The sequence below is a fragment of the Prionailurus bengalensis genome, chromosome A1 (genome assembly GCF_016509475.1).
Source record: "Prionailurus bengalensis isolate Pbe53 chromosome A1, Fcat_Pben_1.1_paternal_pri, whole genome shotgun sequence".
Classification (NCBI taxonomy): Eukaryota; Metazoa; Chordata; class Mammalia; order Carnivora; family Felidae; genus Prionailurus; species Prionailurus bengalensis.
This window is the reverse complement of record NC_057343.1, coordinates 106,228,430-106,248,818: the sequence shown is the minus strand read 5'-3', so window position 1 is coordinate 106,248,818 and position 20,389 is coordinate 106,228,430. Positions and strand designations below refer to the sequence as shown.

At 36.9% G+C, this 20,389-nt stretch overlaps 1 protein-coding gene across 2 annotated transcripts in view; it reads right to left on the bottom strand.

The window, feature by feature from the left end:
• Window positions 1-20,389, bottom strand: part of SLC12A2 (solute carrier family 12 member 2) — a 107,530-nt gene that overhangs the window by 26,016 nt on the left and 61,125 nt on the right. For both annotated transcript variants that reach the window (XM_043586844.1, XM_043586853.1), the window contains exons 11-17: window positions 18,878-18,985; window positions 17,708-17,831; window positions 16,520-16,621; window positions 14,965-15,120; window positions 13,584-13,683; window positions 2,440-2,551; window positions 242-382 (exon numbers count right to left, since the gene is read on the bottom strand). In XM_043586844.1, the coding sequence (XP_043442779.1) occupies window positions 242-382; window positions 2,440-2,551; window positions 13,584-13,683; window positions 14,965-15,120; window positions 16,520-16,621; window positions 17,708-17,831; window positions 18,878-18,985 (843 nt within the window). The remainder of the gene's footprint in view (window positions 1-241; window positions 383-2,439; window positions 2,552-13,583; window positions 13,684-14,964; window positions 15,121-16,519; window positions 16,622-17,707; window positions 17,832-18,877; window positions 18,986-20,389) is intronic.

Here is a 20,389-nt window from a genome sequence, read left to right as displayed (position 1 = left end):
AAGGGAAACGTCTTAGGGAAACAGGCTAGGATAATTTCCAAATAGGTTTTCCCCGGGCTGCCAAGGGCACATTATTTCTTTCATTCCTTACGCTCTCCAATTACACAAATCTTAGTAATAAAAATATGTTAAAAGATTTACCATTTTTATTGATATGAAGAATGAAACCTAGAATGTAAAAGGTTTTTCAAAGGTTACAAAGAACTTGAATTCTGTTATTTGAAAGGCAGGACAAATTTACCTGCATCAAATACTGTGCACCTTCTCTCAAGTCATCTGCATGGACTGGAGCATAAAAAGCCTTCATCTTGTTCTTGATAAGCCACCGCTGATATTTGGCTTGATCAATGGACATCTCTTTCATGGCTTGTCTTCGAGGGCCCTTTTGGAGAAAAATATTAATAATATCATTAACTGAAAGATCATCTACTCCACATTTATAAAAATCACCCTGTTACTTTGGCCTGAACAAGCTGCCTGCACCTGGGGGACGGGGAGAAGAGGAGGACAACAACATTGCATTTTCCTGTCAGTGAATCCTTTCCAGTACTGAAGATAATGACAGTACGGGTCTGCGTTGCAAAAGTGAAGGCATGGGAGGGATGGGGGGGTGCCACTAAAAGGGAAAAGCAAAGAGGAAGAAATGCACACTGAAAAAATAAGAAGGTTTCAATACTAAGTAAATGAGAAAAATGAGAAATTACTAAAGATGGAGAAGAGATTACATGGAGAAAAATAAGAGCCTTCTGCTTTTCTATTTGTTTGGTTTAATGTTCTATTTCTTTTTATTTTTGAGAGAAAGAACATGAGTGGGCAGGGGATGGGCAGAGAGAGGGAGAGAGAGAAAGAATCCCAAGCAGGCTCTGCTTGTCAGCACAGAACCCGATGTGGGACTCAAACTCGAAAACCGTGAGATCATGACCTGGGCTGAAATCAAGACTCAGATGCTTCCTTACTGAGCCACTCAGGCACCCGAGCCTTGTGTTTTTCTACATAAAGTTTCTCAGCTTGTTTTCCCTTTGTCCCCAATGTTTGAGTTATTAATTCTCAGTAACCTGAAAATATCACTGAAAACAGAAGTTTGCTGTAAAATATAAATGCATTTTTTTCTTCATATTTCTGTTAGTCAAATGGTGAAGTAAGAGAATTAAGGAAATGAGACTTCAACTTGCAATTCTATTTTGGTTCTCGCAAGCAACACATAAAATGTGTTATATGCAAATGTATAAAGCAACAATCTAAAAGTAGGTTTAAGAGTACACCCTCATTGTACATGAAAAAGTATAGGAAAAATACAATTTGTTTTACAGAGGAAAAAGTTAAGGAATACTGCCCCATTTGTAATTTCCTGTGGTCAAACCCCAACTTGAAATTTTCAACTTGGAGACAAACTGAAAACCTCCACAGGTCCCAAGTGGGGTCGGTGTCTTAATGTTCTCCCCCAGACATGGCTTTGACCTTGCTACCATATAAGCAGAGGAGCAAATGTAGCACAGGCTGAGACATGGGGTGTCGAACCCAAATTTCTACCAAGATGAACAAAACAGTTTGGAAGAAAAGCTAATCTGACAAATGCTCCAAATTTCTCACACAGAACAGGTGATCCATTGTCTAACAATCAAGATGCCAAAATCATAAAAACTACTTTTGGATGAAAAGTTTAACAGTATTTTTAAAATGGTATTACTCATGGTTAAAACAAAAAAGAATAGGCAATTAAAATTAACACTGTTTCAACTTGGAAATTCAGCATTCACTCTGCCCTTCTTACATATTGGATACTAGATATTTACCAAGATTTGTCTACCTCTTCCAACTTTTTTTTCCTGGTAGTAAATGTTCCCAGTATTCTCAAAACATTATGAAAAATGTCAGTAAGAAAACACACGTATTTCAGGGTGCCTGGGTGGCTCAGTCAGTTGAGCTTCCAACTTCGGCTCAGGTCATGATCTCACGATCTGTGAGTTCGAGCCCTGCGTCTGGCTCTGTGCTGACAGCTCAGAGCCTAGAGCCTGCATCAGATTCTGTGTCTCCTTCTCTCTCTGACCCTCCCCTGTTCACGCTCTGTCTCTGTCGCAAAAATAAAATAAACATTAAAAAAAAAAAAAAGAAAATACACGTATTTCACTTAGGCTCCTTAGTTACCAAGAAGCTACTTTTCTTACCCAAAACCTTCTGTAACAGAAATATAGTTTCCTAAAATCTCATAATAAATAAGAAAAAAAAACAATCAAAATTCTCAAATCTTTGCTAAAGTCAGGTTCTGAGACAGTTTTGAGGCAAAAATATTTTGAAGAAAATAACTAATTACAAAATGTCTAAAGAAACTCAACAGACTTATTTTGTCAAATTATTTCACATCTAAAAAGTCCCATGAATTACAAATTACATACACAGAGTAAAGGATGTTTTAATATAGAAAACAAAGCGAACACTTACCATATGTACATGACTACAGATCATCAACCCAACATTTTTTGTGAAATCATGAACAAGATGAAGTAAAGCTGGGCGTGAGTTTGGAGCACCTGTCATAACAAGACACTGTGGCCTAATTTAAGATTAAAAAAATAAAACAATATTAGAGTTTAGATTTTGATAACATGCAAAGGTTTTACACTGCTTCTCTAAGAATGTATTATTACACTAGAATTTCTCCTTTATGTAATTGTTCTCAAGACACAGGCCACAGGATTCTCAACAGAAGATGACTTTCAAGCAGGGTTTCTCGGTACATGAGAAATGCATGAACAAAAACTTCTTGGAACAAGTATCATGCCAAATGATTACACATCACTTGGTAACATTACACATCAAAATTCTGGTAGGTATTACAGGAAGAAATGACCATGGTAATTAAAATATTCATAACAGGAATCAGAGGAAGATGGCCGCGTAGGAGGACGCTGGGCTCACCGCGTCCTGCTGATCACTTAGATTCCACCCACATTGGCCTAAATAACGCAGAAAACCGCCAGAAAACTAGTAGAATGGATTCTCCAGAGCCAAGCATAGACAAGAGGCCCATGGAAGAGGGTAGGAAGGGCAGAGAGGTGGTGTGCGCTACACGGACTGGCGGGAGGGAGCCGGGCGGCGGGGGTGCAGCCCGCCCGGCAAAGCAGAGCCCCCAAGTCTGGCTTGCAAAAGTGGAGGGGCCAGACAGAGTGAGTTCTGACAGCCAGTGGGACTTAACATCTGGAATGTTATAAGTCAACAGCTCTGCTCCGAGAGAGAGAGGGCTAGAAGAGGACAACGGGAGGGATAGTTGTTGGGCCCCAGAGGACAGAGCTCAGCTCAGCGGGAAACAAAGGAGCTGGGAAGCACCATCTCCCTCGCCCATCCCCTAGCCAAAATCCCAAAGGGAAACAGTTCCCATCAGGGAACTTGCTTCACCGTGCAAACACCCAATGCTGTGCTTCTGTGGATCCACCCCTCAGATGGGTCTGCCTCCCTCCCGGTGCTGCAGGGCCCCTCCCGCAGCAGACCACCGAAGGCAAAGCCAACTGAGTCTGTCCCTCCCGCCCCCATGCATCTTGCAGATCCACCCAGACTAATACGCCAGATCCCATCGAAGCAGCACCACAAGCCTGGCAGTGTGCGAGTAGCCCAGACAGGGGCCACACCACTCCACAGTGAGTTCTGCCCCTGGGACAGGGGGAGATAAGGTACACACCAGTCTGACTGTGGCCCCAGCGGCGGGCTGGGGGCAGACATCAGGTCTGACTGCGGCCCCGCCCACCAACACAAGTTACTCCAGACAGTACAGGGGAAGAGCCCCACAGTTCCGCGCCACTCCAGGGACTATCCAAAATGACGAAACAGAAGAATTCTCCTCAAAAGAAAGTCCAGGAAGTAGCGACAGCTAACAAACTGATCAAAAACAATTTAAACAATATAACAGAAAATGAATTTAAAATAATAGTCATAAAATTAATCGCTGGGCTTGAAAAAAGTATACAGGACAGAAAAGAATCTATTCCTAGAGAGATCAAGGGACTAAGAAACAGTCAGGAGGAGCTAAAAAATGCTATAAATGAGCTGCAAAATAAAATGGAGGTGACCACAGTTCAGATTGAAGAGCAGAGGAGAGAATAGATGAATTAGAAGATAAAATTATGGAACAAGAGGAAGCTGAGAAAAAGATAAAAAATCCAGGAGTATAAGGGGAGAATTAGAGAAGTGATGCGATAAAACACAGTAATATACGCATAATTGGGATTCCAGAGGAGGAAGAGACAGAGAAAGGTGCTGAAGGTGTACTTGAAGAAATCATAGCTGAGAACTTCCCGGATCTGGGGAAGGAAATAGGCACTGAAATCCAAGAGGCACAGAGAACTCCCTTCAGACGTAACTTGAATCAATTTTCTGCATGACATATCATAGTGAAACCGGCAAAATACAAGGAAAAAGAGAATATTCTGAAAGCAGCTAGGGATAATCATGCTCTACCATATAAAGGGAGATGGATAAGACTAGTGACGGATCTATCTACTGAAACCTGGCAGGCCAGAAAAGAATGGCAGGAAATCTTCAATGTGATGAACAGAAAAAATATGCAGCTGAGAATCCTTTATCCAGCAAGTCTGTCATTTAGAATAGAAGGAGAGATAAAGATCTTCCCAAACAAACAAAAACTGAAGGAAGTCATCACCACTAAACGAGCCCTACAAGAGATCCTAAGGGGGATCCTGTGAGACAGAGTACCAGAGACATCACTACAAGCATGAAACCTACAGACATCACAATGACTCTAAACCCATATCTTTCAATAATAACACTGAATGTAAATGGACTAAAGGCTCCAACCAAAAGACATAGGGTATCAGAATGGATAAAAAAACAAGACCCATCTATTTGCTCTCTACAAGAGACTCATTTTAGACCTGAAGACACCTTCAGATTGAAAGTGAGGGGACGGATAACTATCTATCATGGTACTGGAAGTCAAAAGAAAGCTGGAGTAGCCATACTTATATCAGACAAACTAGACTTTAAATTAAAGGCTGTAACAAGAGATGAAGAAGGGCATTATATAATAATTACAGGGTCTATTCATCAGGAAGAGCTAACAATTATAAATGTCTATGTGCTGAATATGGGAGCCCCCAAATATATAAAACAATTAATCACAAACATAAGCAACCTTATTGATAAGAATATGGTCACTGCAGGGGACTTTAATGCCCCACTTACAGCAATGGGTACAACATCTAGACACAAGATCAATAAAGAAACAAGGGCCCTGATTGATACATTGGATCAGATGGACTTGACAGATATATTTAGAACTCTCCATCTCAAAGCAACAGAATATACTTTCTTCTCGAGTGCACATGGAAGATTCTCCAAGAGAGATCACATACTGGGTCACAAAACAGCCCTTCATAAGTATACAAGAATTGAGATCATACAATGCATACTTTCAGACCACAATGCTATGAAGCTTGAAATCAATCATAGGAAAAAGTCTGGAAAACCTCCAAAAGCATGGAGGTTAAAGTACACCCTACGAAAGAGTGAATGGATCAACCAGGCAATTAGAGAAGAAATTTAAAAATATATGGAAACAAAGGAAAATGAAAATACAACAATCCAAATGCTTTGGGATGCATCAAAGGCAGTCCTGAGAGGAAAATACACTGCAATCCAGGCCTATGTCCAGAAACAAGAAAAATCCCAAATAAAAAATCTAACAACACACCTAAAGGAAATAGAAGCAGAACAGCAAAGACACCCCAAACCCGGCAGAAGAAGAGAAATAATAAAGATCAGAGCAGAAATAAACAATATAGAATCTAAAAAAAAAAAAAAAAAAAAAACAAAACTGTAGAGCAGATCAATGAAACCAAGAGTTGGTTTTTTGAAAAAATAAATAAAATTGATAAACCTCTAGCCAGGCTTCTCAAAAAGAAAAGGGAGAGGACCTAAGTAGATAAAATTATGAATGAAAATGGAATTATTACAACCAATTCCTCAGAAATACAAGCAATTATCAGGGAATACTATGAAAAATTATATGCCAACAAACTGGACAACCTGGAAGAAAAGGACAAATTCCTAAACACCCACACACTTCCAAAAACTCAAACAGGAAGAAATAGAAAGCTTGAACAGACCCATAACCAGTGGAGAAATTGGATCAGTTATCAAAAATCTCCCAACAAATAAGAGTCCAGGACCAGATGGCTTCCCTGGGGAAGTCTATCAGACATTTTAAGCAAGGATACTACCTATCCTTCTCAAGCTATTCCAAAAAATAGAAAGGGAAGGAAAACTTCCAGACTCATTCTATGAAGCCAGCATTACTTTGATTCCTAAACCAGACAGAGACCCAGTAACAAAAGAGAACTACAGGCCAATATCCCTGATGAATATCAATGCAAAAATTCTCAATAAGATACCAGCAAATCGAATTCAACAGCATATAAAAAGAATTATTCACCATGATCAAGTGGGATTCATTCCTGGGCTGCAGGGCTGGTTCAACATTCACAAATCAATCAACGTGATACATCACATTAATGAAAGAAAAGGTAAGAACCATATGATCCTGTCAATCGATGCAGAAAAAGCATTTGACAAAATTCAGCATCCTTTCTTAATAAAAAGCCTCGAGAAAGTCGGGATAGAAGGAACATACTTAAACATCATAAAAGCCATTTATGAAAAGTCCACAGCTAATATCATCCTCAATGGGGAAAAACTAAGAGCTTTCTCCCTGAGATCAACAACACGACAGGGATGTCCACTCTCACCGCTGTTTAGCATAGTGTTGGAAGTTCTAGCCTCAGCAATCAGACAACAAAAGGAAATCAAAGGCATCAAAATTGGCAAAGATGAAGTCAAGCTTTCACTTTTTGTAGATGACATGATACTATACATTGTAAATCTGACAGACTCCACCAAAAGTCTGCTAGAACTGATACATGAATTCAGCAAAGTCGCAGGATACAAAATCAATGTACAGAAATCAGTTGCACTCTTATACACTAACAATGAAGCAACAGAAAGACAAATAAAGAAACTGATCTCATTCACCATTACACCAAGAAGCATAAAATACCTAGGAATAAATCTAACCAAAGATGTCAATGATCTGTATGCTGAAAACTATAGAAAGAAAGCTTATGAAGGAAATTGAAGAACATATAACGAAATGGAAAAACATTCCGTGCTCATGGATTGGAAGAATAAATACTGTTAAAATGTCAATAGTACCCAAAGCTATCTACACGTTCAATGCAATCCCAATCAAAATGGAATCAGCATTCTTCTCAAAGCTAGAAGAAGCAATCCTAAAATTTGTATGGAACCACAAAAGGCCCCGAATAGCCAAAGTAATTTTGAAGAAGAAGACCAAGGGAGGCATCACAATCGCAGACTTTAGTCTCTACTATAAAGCTGTAATAATCATCAAGACAGCATGGTATTGGCTTAAATACAGACACATAGACCAATGGAATAGAATAGAAACCCCAGAACTAGACCCACAAACGTATGGACAACTCATCTTTGACAAAGCAGGAAAGAATATCCAATGGAAAAAAGACAGTCTCTAACAAATGGTGCTGGGAGAACTGGACAGCAACATGAAGAAGGATGAAACTAGACCACTTTCTTACACCATTCACAAAAACAAACTCAAAATGGATAAAGGACCTGAATGTGAGATGGGAAACCATCAAAACCCTAGAGAATAAAGCAGGAAAAACCTCTCTGACCTTAGCCGCAGCAATTTCTTACTTGACACATCCCCAAAGGCAAGGGAATTAAAAGCAAAAATGAACTACTGGGACCTTATGAAGATAAAAAGCTTTTGCACTGCAAAGGAAACAACCAACAAAACTAAAAGGCAACAAACAGAATGGGAAAAGATATTCGCAAATGACACATCGGACAAAGGGCTAGTATCCAAAATCTATAAAGAGCTCACCAAACTCCACACCCGAAAAACAAATAACCCAGTGAAGAAATGGGCAGAAAACAGGAATAGACACTCCTCTGAAGAAGACATCCAGATGGCCAACAGGCACGTGAAAAGATGCTTAACGTCGCTCCTCATCAGGGAAATACAAATCAAAACCACACTGAGATATCACCTCACGCCAGTCAGGGTCGCCAAAATGAACAAATCAGGAGACTATAGATGCTGCAGAGGATGTGGAGAAACAGGAACCCTCTTGCATTGGTGGTGGGAATGCAAACTGGTGCAGCCACTCTGGAAAACATTGTGGAGGTTCCTCAGAAAATTAAAAATAGACCTACCCTATGACCCAGCAGTAGCACTGCTAGGAATTTACCCAAGGGATATAGGAGTAATGATGCATAGGGGCACTTGTACCCCAATGTTTATAGCAGCACTCTCAACAATAGCTAAACTATGGAAAGAGCCTAAATGTCTATCAACTGACGAATGGATAAAGAAATTGTGGTTTATATACACAATGGAATACTAAGTAGCAAGGTGGATGGAACTGGAGAGTGTTACGCTAAGTGAAATAAGTCATACAGAGAAGGACAGATTCCATATGCTTTCACTCCTATGTGAATCCTGAGAAACTTAACAGAAGACCATGGGGTAGGGGAAGAAAAAAAAAAAGAGGTTAGAGAGGGAGAGATAGCCAAAGCATAAGAGACTCTTAAAAACTGAGAACAAACTGAGGGTGGATGGGGGGTGGGAAGGAGGGGAGGGTGGGTAATGGGTATTGAGGAGGGCACCTTTTGGGATGAGCACTGGGTGTTGTATGGAAACCAATTTGACAATAAATTTCACATTAAAAAAATCATCTAAAAAAGAAAATAAATCAGTCCTTAAGAAAAAAAAAATATATATATATATGTAACAATTTTTTACTTGTAAAGGTAATAAATATCCCAGTTCTTTCACAGAGTTCCAAAACTTCCTAAGAGCTTGGCCTTCCTTTCATGTACAAAACAGGTCATTTTCCATCTTAGCGTTATCCTATCATAATGATTTCTACTTCGTAATATCAGCCCTATCTAATCTAGCTTACTTTTAATGACGGCTGTTGTATCAGTAAAATCATCTATGGTTGATTTGTAGGTTTCTATTTGAAATAAAAGTTTTGATTCTAAATTATGGTGGAAATCAAACTTAAATTCAACTGCCCTTGTAAACACAAAACAGTGGCATGACTTTCATATATTCTTAATTCTATTTTAACTGAAAAGAAATGGAAATCAACGTTATTTAATGTAAAAATATTTAAGTATCCATTTTATAAGTTCAAACATTAGCAAAGATTCTTTAAAACAAGAATTTATATGATTAAAACAAACGTTAAGAAAAAGGAAATAGACTAAAATTTCTGACATAATCACTAAATTGGTAGGGTAGTTCCTAACTTCATAAAGTAAGCATGAGAACTTGAATAAAGACTACAAAAACCAAAGCAAACCAAAATAACTAACGTATTCAGAATTTTAGCAAGCTATCTGAAAAAACCAATTCTGTCTGGGAGAAGGGCGTTGGAGTGATCAAACAAGAAATCAGCCTGTACGGCCCAGATTGCTAATAGTTCAGTCTATCTGAGCTTTAGCAGGTTAAAAAGCTCCTCAGCTAGAAATTACACAATTCCTATCCTTCCTGGTAGCTTACCACTGACCCTGTGAGTGGCTTACAGCCCATATAAGGAAGCTGGCTGCCCTCCATACTTTGTTTCCCTTTCCTGTAAGCCACACCATGGATGTGCTGATGACTCTGACCACATGGACAAAAACACCTCCTAGGAAACAGCAGACTGACAAGATACAAAGAATGTGGGACCTGAGTGACCAAGTGCAGCAAATCTGCCTGCCATGAACCATCCATCTGCCTCTGGACTCTGTAATATGGATGCTTGTCTTATGTAACTACTCTATTTAACAACTTTCCTTAACTGTAGTTTAACCTACACTCTAACATAATCTAGAGTTGCAGTTCAAGAACTGGTAGCCCCTATCTTCACTACATGGTAAATATACCACAAAGGCTTACTTCAGTATAGTTGTATCATAAAAGCATCAAAAAAGCAGAATACAAAATATATTAGGGATGAGACTGAGTAACAATGACAGAGGGCAAACATCTACCTTTTTTTAATTCCTTCCTCAAAACAGTCCATTGTATAAAGGGATTTTTAAGGAAAAAAAAAAAAAGGAACAGGAGAAAACACAGTAGTACGGAGATACTGAAAGCTAGAAAGGAGAGGGAAAAAACAACAAAAGATAGGCCCCATATTAGGAAGAGGCTAAATCCTAAAGCCTAAGAGAAAGCTGTGAAGCTACCTGATTTGACACCTAAAAATCACCAGTGCCTACAAGTTAGAGGCAGTGGGTGCCTCTGGAAGTGGCATGAACCATGTATTAAAGAAACTGAAGTAAGAAGCACTGGTTGCAACTTTGCATAAGAAACTAGAAAGAACCAAATCATCTTCATTACCATCATGAATACATTTCTGTGTCCTTCCCCAATCCTGCCAGGCTAAGGCTTATTTGCTAAAAAGGGGCTCAAAACCACAATGAGGTATCAATTCATAACACTCAGAATGGCACTTACCAAAAAGACAAGAGGTAAGTGTTGGTGAGGATGTGGAGAAAAGGCACCCCTCACGCACTGGTGTTTTACATGAGTCAAGATATGGAGGCAACCTAAGTGTCCAGTGACAGATGAATAAATAAAGAATACATGGTATATATACAACAGAATATTACTTGGCCGTAAAAAATAATGAAATCTTGCCATTGTGACAACATGAATGAACCTAGAAGATATTATACTAAAGGAGTTAAGCCAGACAGGGAAAGACAAATACCACATGATTTCACTTACATGTGGAGTATAAAAACCAAAAGAGAAAACAAACAAGAAAGAGATGAAAAGACTCACAAATATAGAGAAGAAATCAATACAACAACAACAAAAAGAAAAACAGACTCATAAATATAAACAAACTGATGGCCACCAAAGTGGAGGGGATTGGGGGGATGAGCAAAATGGGTTAAGGAGATTAAGAGGTATAAAACTTGCAGTTTCAAGTCTTGGGGATGAAAAGTGTATCACTGGGAATAGTCAAAAATACTGTAATATACTTATCATGACAAGCATTTCATAATGTGTATAATTGTTAAATAACTATGTAGTCTACCTATAACTTTAGAATTTAAGTAAGTTTTAAATTTTATTTATTTTAAGTAAGCTCTACACCCAACACAGGGCTTGAACTGATGAATGACCCCGAGATCGAGAGCTGCATGCTCTAACAACTGAGGCAGCCAGGCATCCCTAAAACTAATTTAGTATTATATGTCAACTATACTTTAATGAAAACATTTTTGGTCTGTGACACACTAGCAACAACTGAGAGCAGAAGCAGCTACTTTAATCAGGGGAGGAATGGAGAAAACATTTACATACTGAATCCTGAGACCTTCAATCTCCTCTCCCACTTGACTCTCAGAACTCAGTAGCCACGACTGTCATCAACAAGCAAAAAATTAAAAGATTCCTTTCTGTGAAATCTAATTGTAAAAAAAACAATCTTCAAGATGACTTAAATTCCTCAAAGAACCAGCAAAGCCACATTCATCTCCATTAAGGGCTTCAATGACAAGCTCCAAGCACCAATGCAGAATTTCCCTGGCCAAGGACCACAGTTACTTCACACAAGGCTAAATCTAAGCACCCAAGCTAAAAGACAGGAAACAGAGAGAAAGACACTTCAAGAAACAGAAACTACAAGGTGGAGAAAACCACATCTTTAGCTAAGTTTGGTGAAGGCTGAGACAGTGATATGTATAAAATTAAATAAGAAAAGAAAAGGAAAAAAATTGGTTCCAGAGAAAACAAGAAAGCTGTACAAGGAAAGAAAAAGGAGTCATAATTACCACGTGGCTCAGCTATGAATCATTTTAAAAAGTCATAAAAATATAAAAACCTAATCAAAATAATGACATAAAAATATATTGTGAGGATGGGACAAAGGGAAGAATGCATGTGTGTGGTGGGCACATGTGGGTGAAGGATGTCAATTAAATTTAATTAAAGTTAAATTAAAAATCAAAAAGTACAGCAAGACAACTCTAATGTTGGGGAATATCAAGTAATTACTAAATCAATCAGCTAAGAGTTGAAAGAGGTTGCCTGTGGTATGACACAAACAGGGACATGAAAAGTCAGGCAACTATGGATTTTCATGATTTTCTTCTGTTTCTCTCAACTATGTTCATGGGTAATTCTGATAAAGATTTAAGAAGCCATACTGGAATAAAATACATCTTTTCAATGTTCCCATTAGTATAACAAAGCAAAGCAAAAGGTATTCATTGATGGCAAATTCACTCTGAGTCTTGGTCATACTCTCAGTTCCGTAATACAATTTTTTACACAAAGGGAGGATTTCTATTTTCAGCCATACTTGGCATCAACTATTCAAAATGCACTAAAATTAAAGTTTTCCGCCCAGGGCTCTCATTGCTTTTTCTTTTCCCAATTTCTCTCTACTCCAAAGCTGAACATCTGTGGTCTCTGGAAACTTTTCATTCTAGAAAAAAAGAGATGGGGGCAGGATCCAAAAAGTAACAGAAAAATACATAAAGACTTTTCTTACTGGGAGAAAACTGGTAGAGCAATTCTTTTCTGTCACTCATTCACTCCTTAGGATTTCTTTCAACAGTATTTCCCCTTTTGGTTTACTGACAGGCATGGAACACATCTCTTCATTATTCAGAAGCCACTGAGATGTGATTACTCATGAATACACAAAGTCAACTGCTTACAGCCAGGCTTAACTGAACAGTATGAGAAAGACTATTTAGATCAATTTTTAAAAAAATGGCAAGCCTACTTTCCAGAAAATGCAAAATCTATAATTTCTAAGAATCCACATAGGGAAATAATGAGATTTCTTGATTTAGAGGGATATGTATCAGTAGCACTTTAATAACTGAATTCCATCAATTGTTAGAAGCAGGCTGAATTAAGGAATAGTTTTTATTTTTAGTTTTTAAGGAATAGTTTTTAAATTGATGATTAATACACTACTATAAAATACAAAGTCACTTATTGAGTAAAACAGTACAAATGTTCTTTAAGACATTGATTCTTTATCATCAAAACTGGATTCCAGAAGTCAATGATGAGAGAAAAAAGCAACTAACATGAAAATAGTTAGTGCTTTAGTATAATTACAAAATAGGGTATGTCAAAAATCCCTAAGAAGCTCATACTTTGTAGTTGTACAGTGGTTACTGAACTTCGCTGGCCACAAGGGGAAGAAACTATTCACTTTATGACAGCTACCATTTAAAAGCCTTCAAATGAGAGACTTCTGACACTTTTAGTTTTGTAACATTTTTGTAAATCAGACAATTCACCTCTTTGTCAACTTTTGATAACCAAAAAATCTTACTACCCTGGTTTTTGAACACAAGGCCCATCCAAAGTCCAGCCAAAACAAAAATGAATATTCTGTGCTTTTAGGAAACTTCGCAAGAAATATCAGCAGATGAAAATGTTACCGAACAGTAAGTCAAGAAGTGAGTGGCACCTAACACAGATGCTTCTATGTCACCTTACCGCTTACCTGAAGTTTTTCACGTGGTCTTCCACCCCTGAAAGACGAATCGAATGCTGCAGAGCATTTAGGTAAGTCAGAGCTTGTGTAGAGGATCCCCAGTTCACGTCTGTGGGAAGACAGGGTACACACAGCAACACACCAGTATTAACTAACGATCAAGAACCAGTTTGAGGCACAGAGAAGTAAACGATGCTCTGTTTAAAAAAACAAATGCTAAAATAAACCAATGTACTGACAATGCTCAAGAGTTCAGGTGCATGGCATGACACTGTGATAATACTAATCTGAACTGGAACTGCATTTAAAGAACAAGTACAGTTCAGAAAAGACTAAGGTGATGGGGCTAGAGACATGCTGTGCATGCAACTCAACAAAGTTCCACAAATAATTTTAAGATTATTGTTTATATAGCCAGAGGACTAATGGGAAAGAGGCTCATCTCTGATGGAAAGATTTCAAAACTGTGAAATTACCATTCATAGAACTTAATAGTTTGTTATTGGAACAGGAAAATTTCACACTCTGCATTGAGTAAACAGCCTGGACACCAAATAGGATTTAGAAATTTGTTATTTTAGAGAAATAATTGTTTCTAAGATGGCTAAAACATTACCTTCTTTGTCCATTTCATTTCTAAAGCCAGCACTCTAATCCAAAACCTCCCTGCATCATATCTGGATTGCAAAATGCTTCTTCACAGTTTCAGATGACGACACTGCAGCTACTCTTGCATTTCTTCCTAACTTAGTTGAATGGGGCTAAAACTTGTCAAACTTTTCTCACTGGCTCCTCCCTCAGTGTTACAGTTACCATACTACACTGGACCAATCCCAATACACCTAAGGATCATTATCTTATGTACAGATACACCCAAGAGTTACCAACACGACACGTTCTGGGAAATCTTTAACACCAGTTAGAACATGTTTGTCAAATGTTCCCTGCTATATGGTGAACTAACGGAAAGATACCACATCTTTCTAATATACCGTCCATTCCGTGCAATTTACTCCAACAGGTGCTAAGACCACAGTACTAACACGTATGCTTATTAGGCTAACAGCTATTACAAGAGCTATTTACGAAGTCTAATCCTTCCAAGGAAAATTTTAAAATACATTGAGGGTCACCCAAATGTTAGTAATACAAATGTGTCATTTTTCTGTAAGTAGGATTAGTTAAATTTACGGGCAAGTATGAAATTACATAGAATAAAAAGTCTTGTGGTAATTATTTCACTAAGACTACATATATCTGGAAATGAGAAGTATTTTAGGTTTTACACAAAGCACCTTTCAAGTACACAGAAGATGAAGCTTAGACAGGAAAAGTAACAAAGAACTTCGAAGTGTCTTGTGGCTTGAAACAATAATAAAAGAGTACTAACCTGGTTTTTTGTAGGTCACATAAATATACAGCCCAAGGACTATGACATATGTTAACAATGCAGCCCACCAGTTAATGACAAACATCACTATGCAGCAAAGAATAGCTCCAATAAGTGATATCCACATGTTGTAGTATTTGAATGCAGGACGCCATCCTAACAATTACAAACAAAACAGATACATAAAAGTCAGTGAAATACCTTATCTGCTTTAGACAATGGAACATATGTGTGCACAAAATAACTTTCTTTGTGGTTGCTTTAAATATTCAGTATAAGGCTCACATATAAAAGTAGATTCATGGAGCATTACTGAGCACAATGAACTTTCACAATTTTTGAAGGCCATGAAGAAAGCACATGTATTTAATTCTACTTTATTCTATGCATTAACCTATCTTAGTGAATACAAAAAAACTACAAAAGATTGAGAGGAAGTTTCAAGTTGAGTCTTGACAAGTGTGGCTTTATGTTTTGGATTTTACCATGAAACATATGCATATTCTAATGCATATACAAAAGCGTTCAAACAAAATTTTCTGGAAAACTTAATTCATCTACTTGCTAGAAAAATTAACAGTTGGGTGTAGAAACTTATCTTCCCATTTGATGAAGTATTTATAAATTAAGTTCACTATAAAAAAAATGCTCAAGACCATGTTTTCAAATTTTCATTCCATAGCCAAAAATATTATTTAAAAATCATTTCAATAAATTTCATATTCTTTTCTTAAATTAAACTTTTAATTGTGAAATTATTGCAGATTCCCACAAAGTTGTGAGAAAGAATCCAGAGAAATTCTGGGGACTTTTTACCTAAGATTCCCGCAATGATAACACCTTGCAAAATCATACAATAACACAACTAAGATACTGATATTAATACAGTAAAGACAAAGAACAGTCCAATATAAGCATCCCTTGTGTTATCCTTTTACAACCACACATACCCATCTCTAAAATTTATATTCTTAAAGGAAAGACTGAAGCTAAGATGTGTGTGTCCCAACTTCCATACTTTATCTTCCCTATTCTGAGAGAATTTGAGACCCTTAGAAGGAAAATTGCCTTTGTTCCTTCATTCTTTCCCTGATGTCCAGCTGTTGTTATGGTTTATAATAAAAAGTCCTCGATGAAAGCATATGGGGCAGTTTTTCAGTTCCCAGAGACCATTTAAAACAGAACTCCACAGAACTTACTGTGTTAAAAATATTTTTCTGGGCATGTTAGCTTTATCATAACCATGTTCTTAGAATTTAAATGGAAAGCAGTTACATAAATAATAAAAACAGGGAGAAAATAATTCTTTCATAGTATTAGTCAGAATTGGAGATCAATGCTATCTTAAATGGTTCTAAGAAACAGTAAACTATCAGTAAACTTCATGACAAAGAGATCTTTGAAGACTCACTTGACTCTAGAGTAAAGGTAGACTGAGCATTAATGGGTTAATCACGCACAACACCATCTTTTAAAATGTGTTGAAGTTTTATTATTTTCTCTAAAATCAAAGACATTAATGCATTCACAGAACTTTAAGAAAATGTAAGATCACCTGGAGATTTTGCAAGTGAGGCATGGAACACCGAAAAATTGATCAAAGCATACGATGCAAGGAAGAAGTTAGAGATAATTGGAGCGATAACATTCAGTTCAGCTGCAAAAGACACATGAGGTGTGTTTAAGGACACACTATACACATTTTTTAACTCTTTAAAACATGAAATTATTTTAAGCCTTTAGATGATAGACAGATATACCCCTATATCCACACTTCAGATTTAATGAGTACATATATTTTGCCACATGTACTTCATATACTTTCAGACATCGACCCTTGGGTCCATAGTTGAACCCTTTCCACCTCATTCTTCCAAAGTTGCCCTATTTTTCCAGTGACATTATATAGTTTTACTAAACACATATATAGTCCACAAGTTTTATGCAGTACTGTTTTGGTTATTTTCAAAGTCAGACAAATACCATATTTATCATTTTGCAATTTGGTTACATTTATTATATTTGAGACTCATTCATACTGATACGTGGAGATAAAGCGTATTCATTATTTTTACTCTTCGATAATAGTCTGCAGTTTCATTCTTCTGTTAGTAGGTATTCAAGTTGCTTTCCTTTTCTATTATAAATAATGACACTAAAAACATCTTTGGATATGGTTCTTTGGATATACATGCAAGTTTCTTTAGAATATATATAGACTACTAAAAAGAAGTGCTGGACTGTGAGAACCTTTACAAAACATTAGTGATTTATTCTCCAAAGTAGCCATACCGAAGAGATACCTAGCAGCATTACATGAGAGTTTCCATACTTTCTGGTCTAATTCAGACTTCTAATAAAAGTCCACTATCATCTTCAGCAGTGGAAGACTCATTTAACTCACTTGTGATCAGAGGTAAAAGTGCCCAAAAGTAGCTCAGTGGAGGCTCTATCTTCAGGAGGGCACTAAAATCCTTTCTCGTACGCTGTCATTTTATTTGTTTCAGGGACAAGAACCTAGGAGTTCCCTCTAATGGAGACTTAGTGATGGTAATAATTTTCGCAGGTATGTACTGAGCACTATAATTTATAGTATTTTCTACGTACACTTTCATTTAATCACAAAAAAAACTTAGTTTACTAGGTAAATTAAGGTTTTCTTCATAATTTAATAATTCAATGTTTAGAGTTCACACTATAAATGTTACAAAATCTGTATTAGCACATCATTTGTATGACTAACCAATTAAGATGAATCCAAGGGCAATTAAGAATGTTAAGATGTAGCCACGAAGAGGTTCATTATTTTTCCCATAACCTTTAGCAAACATCTGGAAAGCTGGGTAGATGTTGTCCTTACATAGAGCCTAGTGAAGAAAGGCAAATATTAGAGGAAATATAATGAAATTAGACAGACTTCCTTACAGTTATAATATGTGTAAGTGTATAATACTGTGTAATACTGTATAAACGTATAATACCGTAAAATTTCAGACACAGGATTAGAACACAAGATTTCTACTTTTTGATCCTCTTTCTTCCCACTGTGTCACACTGCTTTACCTAACAAACGATAAAGGAGACCAAACATTTCAAGTATCAAAAGGTAGGTGGTAGAGAATACCACTGAAGTTTTTATCTACCTTACCCGCCTCCCCACACTGAAACTCTTTTATGAAGATAAATGGCAGAGAAGTAGGCACACAAATAAATCTGAAAATTTGAGGAGTATGACATAGGTGTGACCTACATCACACAAAAAAAGTCTAAATCCTAGACTTAAAGCAAATAAAAATCCTTATTATAAAACTTAACCACTTTTCTTAAAACTCTATTAAAAACTATTTTAAGAGATATATTCTACATTGACCCTACTCATTGGCTACAACTATAATATCAGGAACAAGGCTGCAGAACAACATCCTATTCAGTGTCAGCTGTTTGCTTAATGCTCATTAAAGGGAGATGATGTGCCTCATTCGTCATCCTGAGTAGCTAACACAATGTGTGGCATATAGTAGGCATTCAAATGTTCATAAATCAAAACATAAAGGCTGTCATCATGCAAGGGGGCACAAGGTCCTTTAATTCTTTCAACTTATACTTGGATTGCATTCCTTATTCTTAGTAAGACATTATAAAAAATTTGTGCAATGAGAGTATGTTGAAAAAACAAAACTCCATCACCATTTACAGAAAGACAACTTGACTATACCTTCACAGTAGGTAAATGCACTAATGTTTATGTAATGAGAAACATTCACAAAATTAAAGATACCTGTCTTGAGATGTGTGTGTATATATCATACACATATAAAGGCAAACAAATGATTTGAAAAAGTTAAGAATCCCAAAGTGAAATATATTACCATAACTTCCCTTTCAATAAAGCTTGTACTATGAAAATACCCACCTGAAATATTTTGGGAGCACTCACAAGGGATGCTAATGCAGAAGAAAGAGTGGCTGAGAAGATACCTGCAGAAATTAATGGTGCGAATCCTGACACCATGCTCATTACCTTAAAAAAGGGGAAAATTAAGTGTTACAAACAAGTCAAGAAAGAACAAAATACTATATATCATTATTATGCTAATGAAGGAGACTAACAGGGCGGGAGGATATGATAATAACAAGCAGTAATAATGGTTATGTGCATTACAAATTTCTAAAACATATTTACCAGTAGCGTTCACCTTGAATCTTTTTATTTGGTAAAATTTCAGACACACAGCAGACAGAAGAGCGTAATGAACCACCAAGTATTTATCACCTGCTTTCAACAATGATCAGCTGAGGACCAATCTCACATCATTGTGAATCAAACCCCAGACATCACTTAATAAATAAATATATAAATATTTCACCATGTACCTCTAATGGGTAAGAACTTTTAAAAACTCTAACTACAAAGCCACTGTCAGAATTTAAAAAGTAGTTCCTTAACATCACCAAACAGCCTATCACCATTCAAGTTCTCCAAGTTGTCCATCTTTTCTTGCCTTTTTAAATAGTTTAAACCAAAATCCACAAAAAGACCACACATTAAATTTGGTTGATACGTCTCTTAAAGTCTTTTTCAATCAGCAGGTTCACTGCTTTCCTTTACATTTTACTATTAAGTCATTGTCTCAGAGAAGCCTCACACTTCTGGATTTCACTGACTGCATCTCCAACTTGTGGTATGTAACCCGATGCTCTCACCTCTGTATTTCTAGTGAACTGACAGATCTAGACAGTGCATCAGGATGAAGTACAAGTTCTGTGGCAAGAGTATTTCAAGATGGTGCACTTCCATCAAGAAGGTTGTTTTTTCTTTCTTTTCTTTTCTTTCTCAAGAAGGTTGCTTTTTCTCTCTTTTCTTTCCTTGCTCCCTCCCTTTCTGTGAGATTGGTATTGTAGTTATGTTTTCTCTTTTTTAAAAAGAGACCTCAACTTTCGGAACCTAATGTGGAGATATTTCTACCTGAAAGGACATAAGTCTATGATGTGTCTTTAAATAACGTGGGAAGTAGGAAGTTATAAATAAAACAAAGTCAGCCAAGCACTGGTGATTAATAAAATCTCATAAAGTACATTACACTGCTTTCTCTATCTTTGTACATGTTCAAAACTTTCCCTAATGAAGTTTAAAAAAAAAAATGGATTGATCACTTAGATCATGAGAAGACAACCAGATAAATCCAAACTGAGGGGCGAAAAACAAAGTAACATGCCTGGACTCTTTAAAATAGCAACACCCTGGAAGATTAAAACAGGCAGGCTGGAAACTCCTGGATTAAAGGATTTTAAAAGAACATGATAACTCAATGCCATACGTAACCTAGATTGGATTTTGGATCTAAGAAAAATAGCTATAAGGGACATTACTGGAGCAAGTGGGGAAAATGAAGATGGATGATATATTTAAGTAACAGTATTTCAA